Source organism: Arachis ipaensis, chromosome B3 (assembly GCF_059453495.1).
Source record: "Arachis ipaensis isolate K30076 ecotype BB chromosome B3, ASM5945349v1, whole genome shotgun sequence".
Taxonomy (NCBI): Eukaryota; Viridiplantae; Streptophyta; class Magnoliopsida; order Fabales; family Fabaceae; genus Arachis; species Arachis ipaensis.
In genome coordinates, this window is record NC_142438.1 from 141,006,794 (window position 1) to 141,023,164 (window position 16,371).

The following is a 16,371-nucleotide window of genomic DNA, read 5'->3' on the forward strand; positions in this document are numbered from 1 at the left end:
TGTGGAATTACTTGTTCAAATTAAAAACTGAATAACCAAGGATTCTACAGGTAAGATTATGGTATGTCAACGAATTTATGATAAAATATACAAACCCTATTGGCCAACAAGAGGTGGATGTCAGCAAATGTAACTTAACCGCAATGAATAGGGAGATTATTCTCCTGATTTTACATGAAACAAATTACTTTTATGCCTCAACAATATCTTTCTCACTCAAATTTATCACAAATTTACGTAATGACTTGGCCTATAACATGACCATGAATTTAGGTCCTCTAAAGTGAAGAAGTTACCAAAGTAGTAAAGTGAAGAGTTAATCACCGTTGATTTTGTAACTTCCATGAAATGTGTTCCCCTATTTTAATTTAAGAATGATTAACTCCTCATTTTACCACTTTACCAACTCTTCACTTTAAATGATCTTTGATCCACATGACAGTACCAGTAACACAGGCATTCATCTAGCAGCAGTCACATTAGGTCCTCAAAAAACAAAATTGGATGCGTGTAAAACAAGCACCAGAATCATTATTGGAAATGAATCTCATAATATGCATTAATCAGATATCACTCTACATCCCCCTCAAGGGAAAACAGGGCAAGAGTCCAAATAAATCAAAGTTCCTCTTTTTAGGCACAAGTTTCAAATAAATTGGTGACTACTAAAAATCTCTGCAGTAACTTGTGGATTATAATAATGTATTTTTCCCGGCACAAATGATCTTTCCTCCTTTGATTTTGTTCTTTTCTAGAAATAAAGGAAAAGGAAGCAAGAGAGCTTGCTAAACTAGCTGCAATGGAAACATAAGTCTACTCATGCTAATCTACTCTCCAACGGTCAAACCAAACCCGAATTTGTAATCTTTTTTCTTGTGGTCAAGCTGCAATGAAGAAATATGAAACCCATGTCAAGGCAAAGCAAAATCTGACAAATTATCAAAGAGATTTTACAGAAGTTGATTTGCATGCGTTCTACACATAATCCTCAATCCTAACAATAATACAGAATAGAAGTTAAGTCCTCTGACCTCTGCAGAAAGTATAAAATTCAGGCCCATGTTTAATCGCTCCTCCAAAAACGCAGCGCAACAACCATTGGAATCAATCTTTCCCCTTAGGCGGCACTATGATGCATAACAAGATTTGGGAAATACATGAGATCACTCATAAACAGGACATTATCATTACAATTTAACATTATTATCCAATAACGATCGGCAGAATAATGGGCTTCAGGATCACAAAAAGCAGAACTTCAAAATGGCTTTACAGCCAAATAATGAATTCACTAAACTACACAATCCACTTAGTGAAAGAACCTATCAATATCATGAATACGTAATATTAAACTTAATGATCCGAATAACTGAATATACAGTTTTTCTTTTCTTTCTTCCCAATCATTTAATTTATTCATCTGTTTTTCCAGTTGAATGGAATCAGCCAATCAGGGTTAGTTACATTTCTGTATGTTCTCATAATTAAATTTAATATCCATTTTCTTCTGTTGGAATGTAAAATTGAGAACTAAATCCCCATTACAACTCGCAGAAAGCTAAAAAAAAATATGGGGTTCATTAAAATTAACAAGGGAAAGCTTTCCGTGGTTGATTTTTTTTTCTTTTTTTTTTTGCTCTCCTATTGGATATTGTGTTCATAAGGAGGATCCCTTCCTCTTATATCTTTAAGTTGTACATCTCAGCTATTAAAGATTCTTAGACAACAAAGTTTTAAGATTGTAGATTCTTACCAAAAAAAAAAATAGGGTACAAAAATCTGAGTAAAAACTAAATATGTTACAAGTGTAACTATTGTTCCATTTTTCACACTAAAGTAGAAACCACAAACACGTAGAACCCACTCTTGTTACCAATTAAAACTTCAGGGAACAACTATTTCACAGGTCCAGATTATATGGAGGTGCAAACAAATTGCACTGCCAACTAATGGCATGTTCTAGTGGTATTTTTGGCCAAGCAACCGTTATGCACTTTGAAGAATGACTTGCGCATAGATTAAAATATACAATAATTCATACAATCTATATGTATATTTAAGTTTGAATGTTGATATGATGTTATTATTGATGTGAACTGAGGTGCACATACAAAGAACAGGGAAACTTTAAAGTGAATCAAGATGTGATGCACAAAAGATAGGCTACAAGTTTAAGTTCATTCCTATGATCCTGCTAATTTTACTAACAGTCACATTAATTTCTGTATTAAATCTAACATCTGACTTAATTCATGGAAGATAAAATATTACCTGTCTTAGGATGTAATCATATCCAAAGCTAGCCGTGACATCTCGTGACAAGTAGTTGCACATTAACTCAGACGCTAAAGAAACCTGAAAGATACATTTAAAACGAGAAATAAAAAAAAAATGTTTCAATTGAAAAACAATATAAATGTAGTTCATAAGCTCATAATTGACTCACCTTCTCAGATACTTTCTGAACATAGCTTGCAAGAACCATTCCAGTGCTAGCAACTTGTGCTGTAGCAACCTGGATGTACATGAATAAATTGACCCAGCTAAATTTTTTACTTAGTTTTTACGATAAGCCAGTTAAATCATGAAAGAAATGACAATATAATGAAGTGTTACTATAGAACTTATTGCAATGCATAGTATGACTGAAACTATAACTTTAATGCTTCCAAGAGGATTACAAGTAGCACAGAATATATGCGAGCCATGGATGTATATCTCAATGCAAAACAAGACATGAAAATGTGTCTAGGAGAGGATCCAAGAACATCATTGCTTTGACCAATGAAATTGCACGGTTCAGAAGCATCTCATATACAGCTCATCCATACCACATGTACTCAAAAGACTAGAAAAAGACAAGCCTAGAATTTGGCATATGAAGCAGCGTAATAGCAGCAGATAAAAGATTCTAAAAAATACAAAGCATTTAAAATAAGGAGTATAATCAATAGCCACAATCCTTGAGCAAATGTAAGCAGTGGAAATTCTTAAGTGACCCTACCCATTTGTCAGTGTTATAGCGAGCAGCATAACCAACACCAGACTTACGATGCTGTCCAGCCCAAAATACCTCTGCGCCCAATGATAAGTTACGAGTCACGCTCTGGACAAAATAAAGTAAATACTTCAGTATTAATTCACATACATCCTTTAATTACCTCTAAAGAGACAAGGTAACAATTATGCATCAAGACATGGTAACAGCAGGGCAAAAATTGACCAAAGTATTCTAAATTTATCTAAAATATAAATAAATAAATAAATAAATAAATAGATAAAAAATGCTAATGATCTTCAAAATTTCATTGGAAAAGAATCGTGAGCATAATAACAACCTAATGAAATTAAAAATAGCTAAACCCTAAGAACCTTGGTTAAAGAAAGGATCATATTTTTTTTGGAGAAAGAAAAAAAATTGCAGCACAACGAATATATAATTAGACATAATAGACCGCTTAAAAACTAATACCAATGTCTAGTTTTATCATCCTGTACGGATTGTCACTAGAATTTGTGCTTAAAAAAAAGGTATGGAAGTCTTGCATACTGCACGCTGAACCTTTACCTGAATATAACTTGCTCCGAGTAAGGCACCATTCCCAAGTTGAAACTGTGACCTATAGTCTTTTCCCTGTAAAATTACAGTTAATCATATAAACAAAAGAGAGAGAGAGAGAGAAAAGGGGGGGGGGGGGGGGCTTGAAGGCAGTTCTTGTGGTTAGTATATAAAACTCCCATTAAGTCACACTAATACAATATATGTCAAAAAAGGGGGAAAAATGATCGAGGAAGGTTAAAGCAATTGACCTTGTAATCAAAGTTGACCATCCCTTGAGACATGTGTGGCTCATTCGTAAGCTGGAGAAGCAAACAAGAAACAGTAGGTTATGGTTAGCCAAAAGGAGAATTAGCAATAAGAAGCATGAGAATGGGAAGGGGGTTGTCATAGATCAAATATTGGATGAATAAAAATGAACATAATGCTCATTCAACAACTCTTGCAAGTTATCAAGTTAAAGCTGAATCTGTACTCAACAAAACAAAACAGCACTAAATTCTTGTAAATATAAGGTGTAGCAGAATATCAAAGGTTCAAAAACAGCAGAAAAATTGTGGCATTTCCCTTATAACAGAAAAGGAGCATAAATACCTGAGCATTGGCTTTAAGAGTGAGATTTTCAGAGACGTCGCACTTGACTCTTGCATTGAGCCTTCCATCAGTCAATATTCTCCCGAACAGCATCAACTGCACCAAGCACAATAATATCATCGTCAATGAGAGTTGGAACTTACAACAACGAAACGAAACGAAACTAAGCAAAATCAGCGGGGGGAAAAAGCACCCTGGGATGATCAATGAAGGTTGCACCAAACTCATAGTTAGCGGTAGGGATCTTAATAGTCTCCGTTGACTGAGAAGGGATCTCAGTAGGGCCCATCGAAACGCTGGTCGCAATCAGATTCCAACCAAGAACCAAATAAACAAATTAGATAAATATTTTTGCATAATTTAATTTGAAGTCAGCTAAAAGATATGAAGAGGTACCTGTGATTGAGGGAGAACTTCTGGTTGAGCATCTTGGTGAAATCAAAGCGCATACCCTCGAAAAGTTCTGGCCTCAAAGACACTGAAAAGAGATTGAAGCAGGATGAATGAAGAGTGAGATGCAAAATGAAGAATCTGGAAGAGAAAGAGAGAGAGAGAGAGTGAACAGACTGATAGCTTCACGGTGGAGCTCTTCGAAGGGAATAGGACATGGGAGGTTGAAGTAGTCGACCTTCTCATCGAGCTTGGTGTCGGTGGGAGGCGCCTGAGCCATTGTTGGTGCAGAGTGAGGTGTGAGGTGTGAGGTGTGAGGTGCGAAAGAGAATCTGTATCACAAATGAAATGAGGATTCCTTTCTATTCTCTTTCTAAAACCCCGGAAGGCTTCGACGGCTGCCTGCTAAAACCCTAAGCTTCTGTTTCGTAAGCTGCCCGCTTCTCCTCACTCCTCTCTCTCACACTTTCTTTCTCTCTCTATACCTGGACTGGACTCAACCCGTTGCGCCCACATTTCCAACCCGACCCGGATCCATTTTACAATGCTACGGCCCGGGTTTCTTGCATTAGGTTTTGGGCAAATCACTGAAATAAACTAAGGGATAAAAAAATTACTAAATAAGTCAAATAAAAAATTGGTTCATGAATCAATCAGTTCATATTTTTATATAGTTCAAATCACTTAATTCGAACTTCATCCACATGTTGATTCGAATTACCTACACTCGCACACACCCACTAATTCGAATCAACCTGATTCGAATTACACTCACACTAATTTGAATCAGGGTGATTTGAATTACACACAGACACATAATAATTTGAATTAGGCATATTCGAATTACTCAATTTAAAAAAATATTAAAAAATTTAAAAAAATATATTTCTCGAGTAATAATTTAAAAAATTTTATTAAAAAATTAATAATTAAAAAATTAAAAAAATATATATTTTATTTCATGAGCTATCAAAATATTTAATTACAAGACTTCTTTAAAATATTAATGAGCTATCAATTCGAATTCTATACAATACTCTATTGCCTATTTTTAATAGCTCATGAATATTTTTTAATAAATTTATTTCAATTATACTACAAAAAATATTTTATTCTATGCAAAATAATTTTAAAAAATGGCTTAAAAAATATTAGTAGTACTATAAAAATTTGTAATGTTCTAATGACTTAGGTAAATACATGCATGTATTCAAATTTTAAATAAAATACTCTACGTAGTCAATAATAATTTTGAAATTAAAGAAAATATTTTATTTCATATAAAATAATTAAAAATATATTTTATTCCATACAAAATAATTAAAAAATATATGTTATTCCATACAAAATAATTTTTAAAAAATAGCTTAAAAGATGTTATGAATACTATAAAAATTTGTAATATTCTAGTGATTTTGGTAAATATATGATAAAAATATATTTTCTTTAATTTTTAAATTATTATTGACTATGTAGAGTATTTCTTTAATGTCCCAAGTCATTAGGATATTACAAATTTTTATAGTACTCCTAACATCTTTTAAGCCATTTTTTAAAAATTATTTTGTATAGAATAAAATATTTTTTTGTGGTATAATTTAAATAAATTTATTAAAAAATATTCGTGAGTTATCAAGAATGAGCAGAAGAGTATTGTATAAAATTCGAATTGCTCACCATATAATTCGAATCATGTAATATCTCACCATATAATTGAAATAAATTTATTAAAAAAATTTATTAAAAAATATTCATGAGCTATTAAAAATTGGCAACAGAGTATTGTATGAAATTCAAATTGATAGCTCATTAATATTTTAAAGAAGTATCGTAATTAAATATTTTGTTAGCTTTTTTTTAATGCATGAAATAAAATATATATTTTTTAATTTTTAAATTATTAATTTTTTTAATAAATTTTTTTTAAAAACATTTTTTAAATTATTACTCGAAAAATATATATTTTTAAATTTTTTTAATATATTTTTTTAAATTGAGTAATTTGAATCTGCCCAATTCGAATTACTATGTGCACGTGTCTGTGTGTAATTCGAATCAGGTTGATTCGAATTAGTGGGTGTAGGTAATTCGAATCAGTATGATTCGAATTACATGTGGATGAAGTTCGAATTAGAGTGATTCGAACAATATAAAAATGTGAACTTATTGATTCATGAACCAATTTTTTATTTGACTTATTCGTGTAATTTTTTTATTCTCTTGGCTTAAATAAGTGATTTGCCTTAGGAGTTTTGTTCTTTTTTTTAAGGCACATTTGCATTAGAGTAAAGTGACAATGACTCAATGAGGTCGATTTTGACCTCGTACTAATTAGTTCCTAAAAAAATTACTAATTTGGGATAGTAAATGGTGGACACATGATGTCTTTCATCAGGTGATGTTTATTGTTTAATATATACTATTAATTACTCTTATGTGTCTGCCTATGAAAAATAACCATATAAATAATAATTTTTGGAGTGAAACTTTACTTGTTTTGATGAGATCTATGATAAATTGAGAGCAGTTGATAAAGAATATATGAAAACTCAAAAAATAATAAAAACTTCACTGTCTAAAACTAAATCGTTTTTATGTTCATATGACAGTAACAACGAAATATATGAATAATTCCATTACGTTTCGCACTATTCATTGACAGAAAAATATACATGTCTACCGATTGCTATCCTAAAGGACCTAATTGATAATTTTTTTCGACTAATTAGTCTAAGATCAACATCTTCAAAGATCTAATTGCCACTTTACTCTTTGCATTAGTTTAATAAATAAAACCACATTTATAAAAAAAAAATCAGCTGTTGTGTATTTAAATTTATATTTCATATTTTAATATATATTTTATATAAATATTTGATTTGGTAATTCCGTAACTGTTTGTGATGTATATAGTTATTTAATGTACAAAAGAAATTGAATGTAATTTTATTATTTGCCTTGCTAATATTATGGAGTAAAATGATTTATAATTTATGATTGACAAAGAAGGCACTTACATTCATTCAAACTTTCATAATTTTATTCCATCCATATAAACGAATCATTTTTTTTTTTTTTTGGACGTGTTCAGTTTTAGAGACCAACCGAACCAAACCCAAACCCATAAACAATGATCCCGTAGCCCACTACCTACTCTAACCCCAATTGAAATTATATTCCCTCCACTGTAGCCGGTAATAAAGCAAATGGATTTTCTTCTTCTTGGCTCATGTTTCTTAATGGAGGAGCCAACACAGATGACACCTAGATGCGGAGCACAACGGTCAGAGCAGAGAGGTAAGGTAATACAGTCCAAATGGTTTGAGCCTGAGCCAATGACGGAGATGCTAACACAATTTGACGAACATGTCGTTGAAGCCCTGGAGAATTGGCTAAGATTGAGCAGTTAAATGACTTCCAATGATTCTTCAACAGCGGGTCACTCTGGCCGGCTGGTTCAGTGAAGCAGGGATGCTAAATCTCACTGGGAGGGTTACATGCGACGGCTTTGAAGAGGAAAAGGTAAGCCCATCTTCTCATTTATGATTAATTCTGCAATTTTCTTTGGTGGGCAAGATGACCAGTGGTTGGCTAATTGATTTTGTGCTTTCAGAGATGCCAATGTGTGTGCCAGCACATTTCCTTCTCTAGGAGTCCAGGAGAATCCACAGTTTGGGAGTCTCTTCTGGATGACTTTTATATCTTGGATTATTGATTCTGCTTCCCACAAGGTATCTCCATTTTTGAGTGCTTGAATTAATTGTAGGCAGTCAGATTCAATAGTTGCATTTTCGATGTTAAGGTTTTCCACTAGGATGATTGCTTCTCTGATGGCTGTTGCTTCTGCTATGATGCTAGAGCTGGTCTTGATATTTGCTGTTGTCCCTCCCCTGAGACTTCCATTGCAGTCTCTGATCACCACTGCCACTGTTCCTGTTCTGGTTTCTTTGGAGAATGCTGCATCTGTATTCAGCTTGAGCCAATTTGGAGGGGGGGCTCTCCAAATTACAGGTATATTCTTCCTGCTGTTAGGTTCCGTGGTGCTTTCATCTTCCTTTTCTATTGCATTGAAATAATCTAGTTCGAGCATTTTGGTGTAGTTGATAGTGGTTTCTGGATTAGGCTCTGTATTCTGGAAAACTTTTCGATTTCTTGCTTTCCAAATGGCCCACATAGTGATGCCAATCCGGCTCCAGGTCTGTCTAGCTTCTGTTTTGCTCCCTTGATTGCATTCTCTAAACATCTTTTGTAGCCACACCCCAACCGAGCTGACATTCTCTTTTGATGGTGTACATTGAACTTGCGAGCCAAACCAAACTGCCCTCGCCCAATCGCAAAGCAGCAGCGCATGTTCCATTGTCTCTATTTCCTGAAAACAAAGAGGACATAGGTTACAGTTAGTTACCTTTTTAATCAACAAATTGGCTTTAACCGGGAGGATATTATGGGTTGTTCGCCAAAGAAACATCTTTATTTTTTGGGGTACTCTCATGTTCCAAATTCCTTGCCAAAGATCTTCTATAATTGTGCTTGATGAAGGCCTGTCTTTTGGGAATTTTTCCTCTTCCTCTTTTTTTGCTATGTGATATCCTGTTTTAACGGTGTAGTCACTATTTTTATGATGCTCTCATTAGAACCCAAGTCCGAAGCCAAGCTCCAACTTACTTCTCTTGTTCTCCAAAATTAGAGGGAAAGGTATGACTGGTAGCAAGGTGCCAAAGAAATTAATCATATCACAATTAATACTTCAAAAACTTAGGGGCAGAATGTGAAGCCGAATGCATGCCTTGTTTGTCCTTTAATCGATTCTCGAATCTATAATTAAAACAAATAATTTATTTACTTCGGCCTAAGTTTAATCAACCTTATTGAAATACTACTTGTATTAAAAAATAACTCCAAATACATTGATTTTTTCTAGAATTAATCGAATCAGATTACAAAAAATTTAAAAAGATAGCACAATGAAACAATTATTTAATACGACATTTGAACTGACTTACTACTCAAGTAACTTTATGATCTATTATTACTTTATTAGTGTGATTGAAATACTTATAAACTGGACACATAGCATTCTAATGAAAAGCTTTTAATTATTAAACACTATATTCATCGCTTATAGGACAATAGCATCCCACATAATAGACACAAGGAGAGACAGGGAATCAGCGATGATTTAATATTTTAGTAACACAATACGCGGCTATTAGGGCCATAGGCCATTGGATCCATAGACAACGAAGCTCGGATACGAGTATATGTTATGAGTTTCGACGGATTCTGACGATTAACTAATACTTTGGCATGATTTATTATTTGAGTGATTGCGGTATGATTTAATCGTAATTTACTGATCAAAGAAAATTAAAAAGCTGGCAAAGCAGCACACATATTCGTATACAAGAAACATAAGTCCACCCGATAATGTATGTGTGTTGGGAGCATTTATAAATTCCAAATAACATTTAGTTTCAAACATACAAGAACACTATCTCGAAATATAAATTAAAAAAGTTTATTTTATAGATTAGATACAGCCAATAAGGAACAAAATAATGTCATGTTTATCCAGAATCAGATTAAGACGAAATGAAACCAATACAAGAATTCCAAAAAGACAAGCATAGAACCTTCAAAGAGGTAAGAGGAATGAATGATGATTGATATTTGGCTATGTGATGATACTATTAAGCTAGAATATGTACTAACACGAGATCGAAACTAAACTTATACCCACGCAAAATGTCTTCCGTGCAACAAAAATACCCTACGTGGCACTACAACCCTCTAAAGATAGGGACAAATGGCATCTTACCTGGGTACAAGTTTAGTTTCGATCTAGTGTGGATACATATCTCAAGGTTTTCATCTTTTACGGGTACAAATGGTCATTTATTCTATTAAGCTATATTACGTTCTAGAGGCTGATATGCCTGGGTATTTTGATTTGATTGCAAAGTTCAACACCACAAATAAAATAAGAAAAAAAATTACAGAAACTCAAGCAAACAACCGAGACATACCTACCTTACGCAATGAAAACAGTGAATCACACCATGATTCCATTCGGCTCCATCAATCATATAATATATCTCAACAAATGGAAACCTCAATTATGCGATATTCGCCACAAGGAAACAGAATAAACAAACATTAACAAAAGCACGAACAACAACAAATAATTACGCAGCAGCAGCTAGAAAAACAAATAAAATCCGAACCCGGAGAACCATATAAAATAATGTTATACCTGTATTCAAAGGGCTAAATAACTAAGTTCAATTAAAACCGAAATATAGCGTCTCAACGCAGCAAGCAAAATCACAGAACTAAAATTCAAGCTCAAAAGTTTTTAACATAACATTAAAGGTAAAAAAGAAGTTTCCAAAACTGAAAGATGAAATAAAAAGAGAGAAATTCCCTTAACGGTAGGACTTCTGGAACCTAGCACGAGCACCGCGACCACCGAACTTCTTGGGCTCGCAGCGCCTTGGATCGGCGACGAGGAGGGTTCGGTCGTACCTGACAAGAATGTCCTTGATTTCCTTCTTGCTCTGCTCGTCCACATACTTCTGGTAGAACGCAACAAGAGCCTTCGCTATGCTCTGCCTTATGGCGTAGATCTGAGAAGTGTGTCCTCCTCCCTTCACGCGGATGCGCATGTCAACGCCGGCGAATCGGTGCCTTCCGAGCAGCAGGATTGGCTCGAACGCCTTGAACCGCAGGATCTCCGGCTCCACAAGCTCGATTGGGCAACCGTTGATCTTGATGAGGCCGCGTCCTCTCTTACAGTATGTGACGGCCACCGCAGTCTTCTTGCGGCCGAAGCACTGCACTTGCTCCAGTGGTTGCTGCGCCATTTTCGTCTTGCTGGCTTCCTCTTTCTCCTGCTTATTCTTCAGAGGGATTAGGGTTTGGAATGAGCTTGTGGCTGCTTATATATTGTGTCGATGAATTAGGGTTTTTTGAGTTGGTGGAATGACCATTTGGACCCTCCTTATTAATTTTTTGTTTTTGGTATGGTAAAGGGACCTAAGCCCATGGACCCTCCTTATTACACCACTGTGTCGTGGCTATACGGGCCGGGCTTTGTTCAACTAATGCCATATTTCTTTCACCGGACTGGGCTAAAATAACAATACTAATATAGAATAATTAATGGGAAAATTAGTGTCATTGACCATTATGAGACTTTAAGTCTTTAATTAACAAAAGGACCAATTATATTAAAAGGATTTAGGCATTTAGCTAATATATGTTTTAGGGTACATGACAAACTTATCATTAGGGAAAAGTTTAAAATATTTTTATTAATGAAGGCAAAACAAATGCATTGAAAACTTGAATTTTTTATATTTTCAATAAAAATTTTCTACTAATAACAAACTTATCATGTACTCTTGGGACATATGTTAGCTAAACCCATATCAAAATTATTAAGAAGGACCATATAGATATTATATTAAGAAAGAACTAACAAATAAGATTTGAAATGATAAAATTATCTTCTTTTTTTTTGTTTTTCCTCCATCATCTTTATTGTTATTATGCTTTCTCTTCTTTTTTTTACATATCTTTTTTCGTTTCTGTCAACCTTATCTTCTTGTGCATTGATACCTTTGGCAAAGGTAGAACAAAGCTACTTAAGTATAGTAAAAACATCGGTGTATAAGAAGATGAAGTCGACAGAAATAAAAAAAATATATGTCAAAAAAGAAAAAACACAATAACAATAGAGATAATGGATGAAGAGAAAATATAGAATAAAAAATTAAAAAAAAGAAAAACATAATAAAATAATTTTATTATTTTAAATTTTATTTGTTAATTTTTTTTAATATAATATTTATTTAGTCCTTTTTAATAATTTTGATATGATTAGTCTTTCTAAAGAGCTGATAACATGTTTCTTCTTATAAGAACAAAATGTTTATTGGAATAAGGAATTACAATTATCATATATGGGCTGAAGGCCCAATCACTATATCAATGCTCTAACATTAAGGTAGTGTTTGTTTTGAGGTACTGAGACAGAGACTGAGAGACTGAGACTCAGTATCGTGTTTGTTAGTTCAGAGACTGGTACTAAAATTTCTGTCTCTGTCTCTAAAATTTCAGTATTTCAGTACCTCCAAAAAGTAGGGACACAGGGGACTGAAATTTTTAGAGATGGAGACTGAAACTTTAATAATATTTTATACCTAAAATACTTTCATTTTAATTAATTAATTCCAATTTTACCCTTTATGCAAATTAAATTAGAGTTTCATTCTTGTTTCAATTCCTGTCTCCTATTTTGCACCAAACAGAATACTGAAATTTATTTCAATCCCTGTCTCTTAGTCTCTGTCTCTCAGTCTCAGTATTTCTGTCTCTGTCTCTCCACCAAACGCTACCTAAGAGACTAAGTTTCCTGACCAAAAACATCAAAACCAGAGACTAAGTTCCAAGGGTCATATGCATAAATTTTTAAATTAATTTGTGATAGTCTAGTAATTATTTTATTATTCTGTTTAAGTAAGTGTTAGTGGTTTCGAATTTTATTTTGTGTAGACAATAATCTATTAGTGATCGACAAAATTCTTAAATAAAACCTTTATCCACAAAGAATTAATTATTGACTTGTCGGGTTGGGAGATACCCAAAAAAAAAAAAAAATACATGCATAAACTTAAAAAAAAAAAACAATAATTCTATATGCTTTTAATTATAGGGTGGGGCATGAGCCTTGAAGGGAAAAAAGGGGGATAAGGTGGATCCTCCAAATATAGTTTTTCACCATTGATAGATAAATGATTAGCATTTATTAATGATAAAATTCTAACTTATAAGTTATTAAACAAAACAGAAAAAGAAAAAGAATATAGCGAAGGTGAATAAATGAATATTTTTATTAATGGAGGCAAAACAAATGCATTGAAAATTTGAATTTTTTATATTTTCAATAAAATTTTCTACTAATAACAAATTTATCATATACTCTTGGGACATATGTTAGCTAAACCCATATCAAAATTATTAAGAAGGACCATATAGATATTATATTAAGAAAGAACCAACAAATAAGATTTGAAATGACAAAATTATTCTATTTTTTTTTTGTTCTTCCTCCATCATTTCTATAGTTGTTATTATGCTTTCTCTTCCTCTTTTTTGATATATCTTTTTTTTCGTTTCTGTCAACTTTATCTTCTTGTGCATTGATATCTTTGGCAAAGATAGAACAGAGCTACCTAAACATAGTAAAAACATCGGTGTATAAGAAGATGAAGTCGACAGAAATAAAAAAAAATATGTCGAAAAAGAGAAAGCACAATAGCAATAAAGATAATGGATGAAGAGAAAATATAGAATAAAAAATTAAAAAAGAAGAACATAATAAAATAATTTTAATATGATTAGTATTTCTAAAGAGCTGATAACATTTCTTCTTATAAGAACAAAATGTTTATTGGAATAAGGAATTACAATTATCATATATGGGCTGAAGGCCCAATCACTATATCAATGCTCTAACATTAAGAGACTAGTTTACTGACCAAAAACATCAAAACCAGAGACTAAGTTCCAAGGGTCATATGCATAAATTTTTAAATTGATTTGTGATAGTCTAGTAATTATTTTATTATTCTGTTATTATTCTGTTTAAGTAAGTGTTAGTGATTTTGAATTTCGCTTTGTGTATACAGTAATCCATTAGTGATCGACAAAATTCTTAAATAAAACCTCGATTCACAAAGAATTAATTATTGACTTGTCGGATTGGGAGATAAAAAAAAAACATACATGCACAAACTTAAAAAAAAAAATTCTATATGCTTTTAATTATAGGGTGGGGCATGAGCCTTGAAGGGAAAAAGGGGATAAGGAGGATTCTCGAAATATGAAAATGGATCATCTCCAGTTTTTTTAATATTGGACAAAATGTAGTGTGATCTCTCGTCTTTGATTCTATAAATAGGACCAGACAGCAATCAATGATTAGATTAAACACTGGATACCATTCAATTTTTTTTTCCACTTGACCTCGAAATATAGTTTTTCACCATTGATATATAGTTTTTCACCATTGATAGATAAATGATTAGCATTTATTAATGATAAAATTCTAACTTATAAGTTATTAAACAAAACAGAAAAAGAAAATAGCGAAGGTGAATAAATGAATAATCGTTAAGAAATGTATATACCTTGTTAGCATAATTTGTATCGCAAGTTGATTGGTCACATTTTCTCGTAGTTGTAGCCACGACAGTACCAAAGCAGAAAAAGTATTTAATAAGCAAATGAAAGAAAGAAAGAAAGAAAGAGCAAGAGGAGTGAAAGATGCAAAGGAGGTTCCGGCAAGTTTGCAGTGCTCTGAAAGAGCAGAGTCACGTGAGATATGCAAAGATAGCATCAGCGGGTGGATACTCAAACATGAATACGATGATGATAAAGGCAACAACACCCGACGATGTTCCACTTCAAGACAAATACATTGAATACTTGTTGACACTCTTTTCGCTTTCTCCCTCTTCATGCCACTCCTTTGCAATCACATTCACTCGCCGATTCGGAACCACTCGCAGCTGGAGGGTCGCCCTCAAATGCCTCATTCTTCTCCACCGTTTGCTTCGCTCTGTTCCCGAAAACAGCCCTCTTTCCGAGCAACTCCTCTGGATTCGTTCCAATGGCTTGATCTCTCTCCACCCTTGCCATTTCAGGGACACTTGTTCTTCCTCTTCCCATTCCTACACCAACTTCATCAGATCCTATGCTCATCTTCTTCATGTCATGCTGGATTCCACAGACTTTGAAGACCAACAACAAGAACAAGTGCTTGAACTGTTGCCGCAACTGCAGATCGTGATTGATAGGGCCATGGATTGTTTCCCAGTGGGACTAGCAGCACAGAGTTTCATGGTGCAATCGGCAATGAAGCTCATAATCCGCGACAGTTTCGTTTGCTACACCAGATTCAGGAAAGAGATGGCGGCGGTTTTGGACAATCTGCTTCAGATGCCATATAGAAGCTGCATAGCGGCTTTCAACATATACAAGAAAGCATCAATGCAATCAAATCAGCTCTATGAGTTCCATGAATGGTGTAGGGCTAAAGGGTTGTGTGGTTCCTATGAGTACCCTTTGGTGGATCCAATACCACACATACAAATCAAAGCTCTTGAAACTTTTCTCAGCGGTATGTGGCAGTTAACTGAGGACGAAGAGGAGGAGAAGCCACTGATTGATGTTGAAGATGATCAAGTTAGTTGGGAGACACTGTTGGAAACCTCTGTTACTTTTCCTCATCAGAATGACATGATGAGCAGCTTCTTCTTCAGCTCTGGACATGGACATGAAGATGAACAGGCTGCTGCTAGTGCTTATAATCCTTTCTATCAGCCAAATGAACATTGCGGGAGTTTCCCTCGTAACCCTTCGTACCCTTGGGGTCTATGACAGTTTAAAGTCAAATGCAGCTTCACCATATCAGTATTTCATTGTTTCCTCCTTTTGATCATTTTTTGGTTGTTGATCACTGGTCATTATTAATGTCAAAGTAGGTGAATAAATTAATTTAGAAAACTCATAACTACAGTATTTGATCGCCCAAAATAGTTAAGACATTACACGCTAGTTTTTGCTTTCTACATGCCTACCCTAAATTATTTGAAAATGTAACAAAAAAACCAATAAATATTATATCTTATAAAAGTGAAAAAAAATCGTATTCGACAAACAATTTATCGATTTAATCCGAATTTTTGTGTCAATATTTAAATAAATATTTAAAAGATATAAAAAAATTTAGAATAAAATTTAATCTCAATAAAAAATAAAAA

The 16,371-nt window shown here is 33.5% G+C and overlaps 3 protein-coding genes across 3 annotated transcripts; 1 reads left to right on the forward strand and 2 right to left on the reverse strand.

Moving 5' to 3' along the window:
• Positions 1-534: 534 nt before the first annotated feature.
• LOC107631789 (mitochondrial import receptor subunit TOM40-1) lies at positions 535-5,079 on the reverse strand. Its single transcript, XM_088508104.1, has 11 exons — positions 4,721-5,079; positions 4,550-4,631; positions 4,347-4,449; positions 4,154-4,249; positions 3,811-3,861; positions 3,569-3,634; positions 3,005-3,106; positions 2,447-2,515; positions 2,272-2,355; positions 1,032-1,127; positions 535-884 (listed from the first exon to the last, which is right to left on the reverse strand). The coding sequence occupies exons 1-11, from the start codon at positions 4,821-4,823 to the stop codon at positions 828-830; spliced, it is 909 nt and encodes a 302-aa protein (XP_088364230.1). The 5' UTR covers positions 4,824-5,079; the 3' UTR covers positions 535-827.
• Positions 5,080-8,536: 3,457 nt separating this feature from the next.
• On the forward strand, positions 8,537-15,988 carry LOC107633929 (putative clathrin assembly protein At4g32285). The gene is made up of 2 exons (XM_016337516.3): positions 8,537-8,554; positions 14,787-15,988. Exon 2 carries the CDS (start codon positions 14,873-14,875, stop codon positions 15,986-15,988), a length of 1,116 nt encoding a protein of 371 aa, XP_016193002.1. The 5' UTR covers positions 8,537-8,554; positions 14,787-14,872.
• Positions 10,781-11,489, reverse strand: LOC107631788 (small ribosomal subunit protein uS9). Its single transcript, XM_016335337.3, has one exon. The coding sequence runs from the start codon at positions 11,404-11,406 to the stop codon at positions 10,969-10,971; it is 438 nt and encodes a 145-aa protein (XP_016190823.1). The 5' UTR covers positions 11,407-11,489; the 3' UTR covers positions 10,781-10,968.
• Positions 15,989-16,371: the final 383 nt, after the last annotated feature.

Bases quoted from the DNA above. Each gene is read 5' to 3' on its own strand.
- LOC107631789 (XM_088508104.1), bottom strand. From the start codon at position 4,823: ATGGCTCAGGCGCCTCCCACCGACACCAAGCTCGATGAGAAGGTCGAC. The intron at 4,632-4,720 runs GTCTGTTCACTC...ATCTCTTTTCAG, and splicing joins GCTCCACCGTGAAGCTATCA to TGTCTTTGAGGCCAGAACTT. The intron at 4,250-4,346 runs GTGCTTTTTCCC...TGCTTGGTGCAG, and splicing joins CCTTCATTGATCATCCCAGG to TTGATGCTGTTCGGGAGAAT.
- LOC107633929 (XM_016337516.3), top strand. From the start codon at position 14,873: ATGCAAAGGAGGTTCCGGCAAGTTTGCAGTGCTCTGAAAGAGCAGAGT.
- LOC107631788 (XM_016335337.3), bottom strand. From the start codon at position 11,406: ATGGCGCAGCAACCACTGGAGCAAGTGCAGTGCTTCGGCCGCAAGAAG.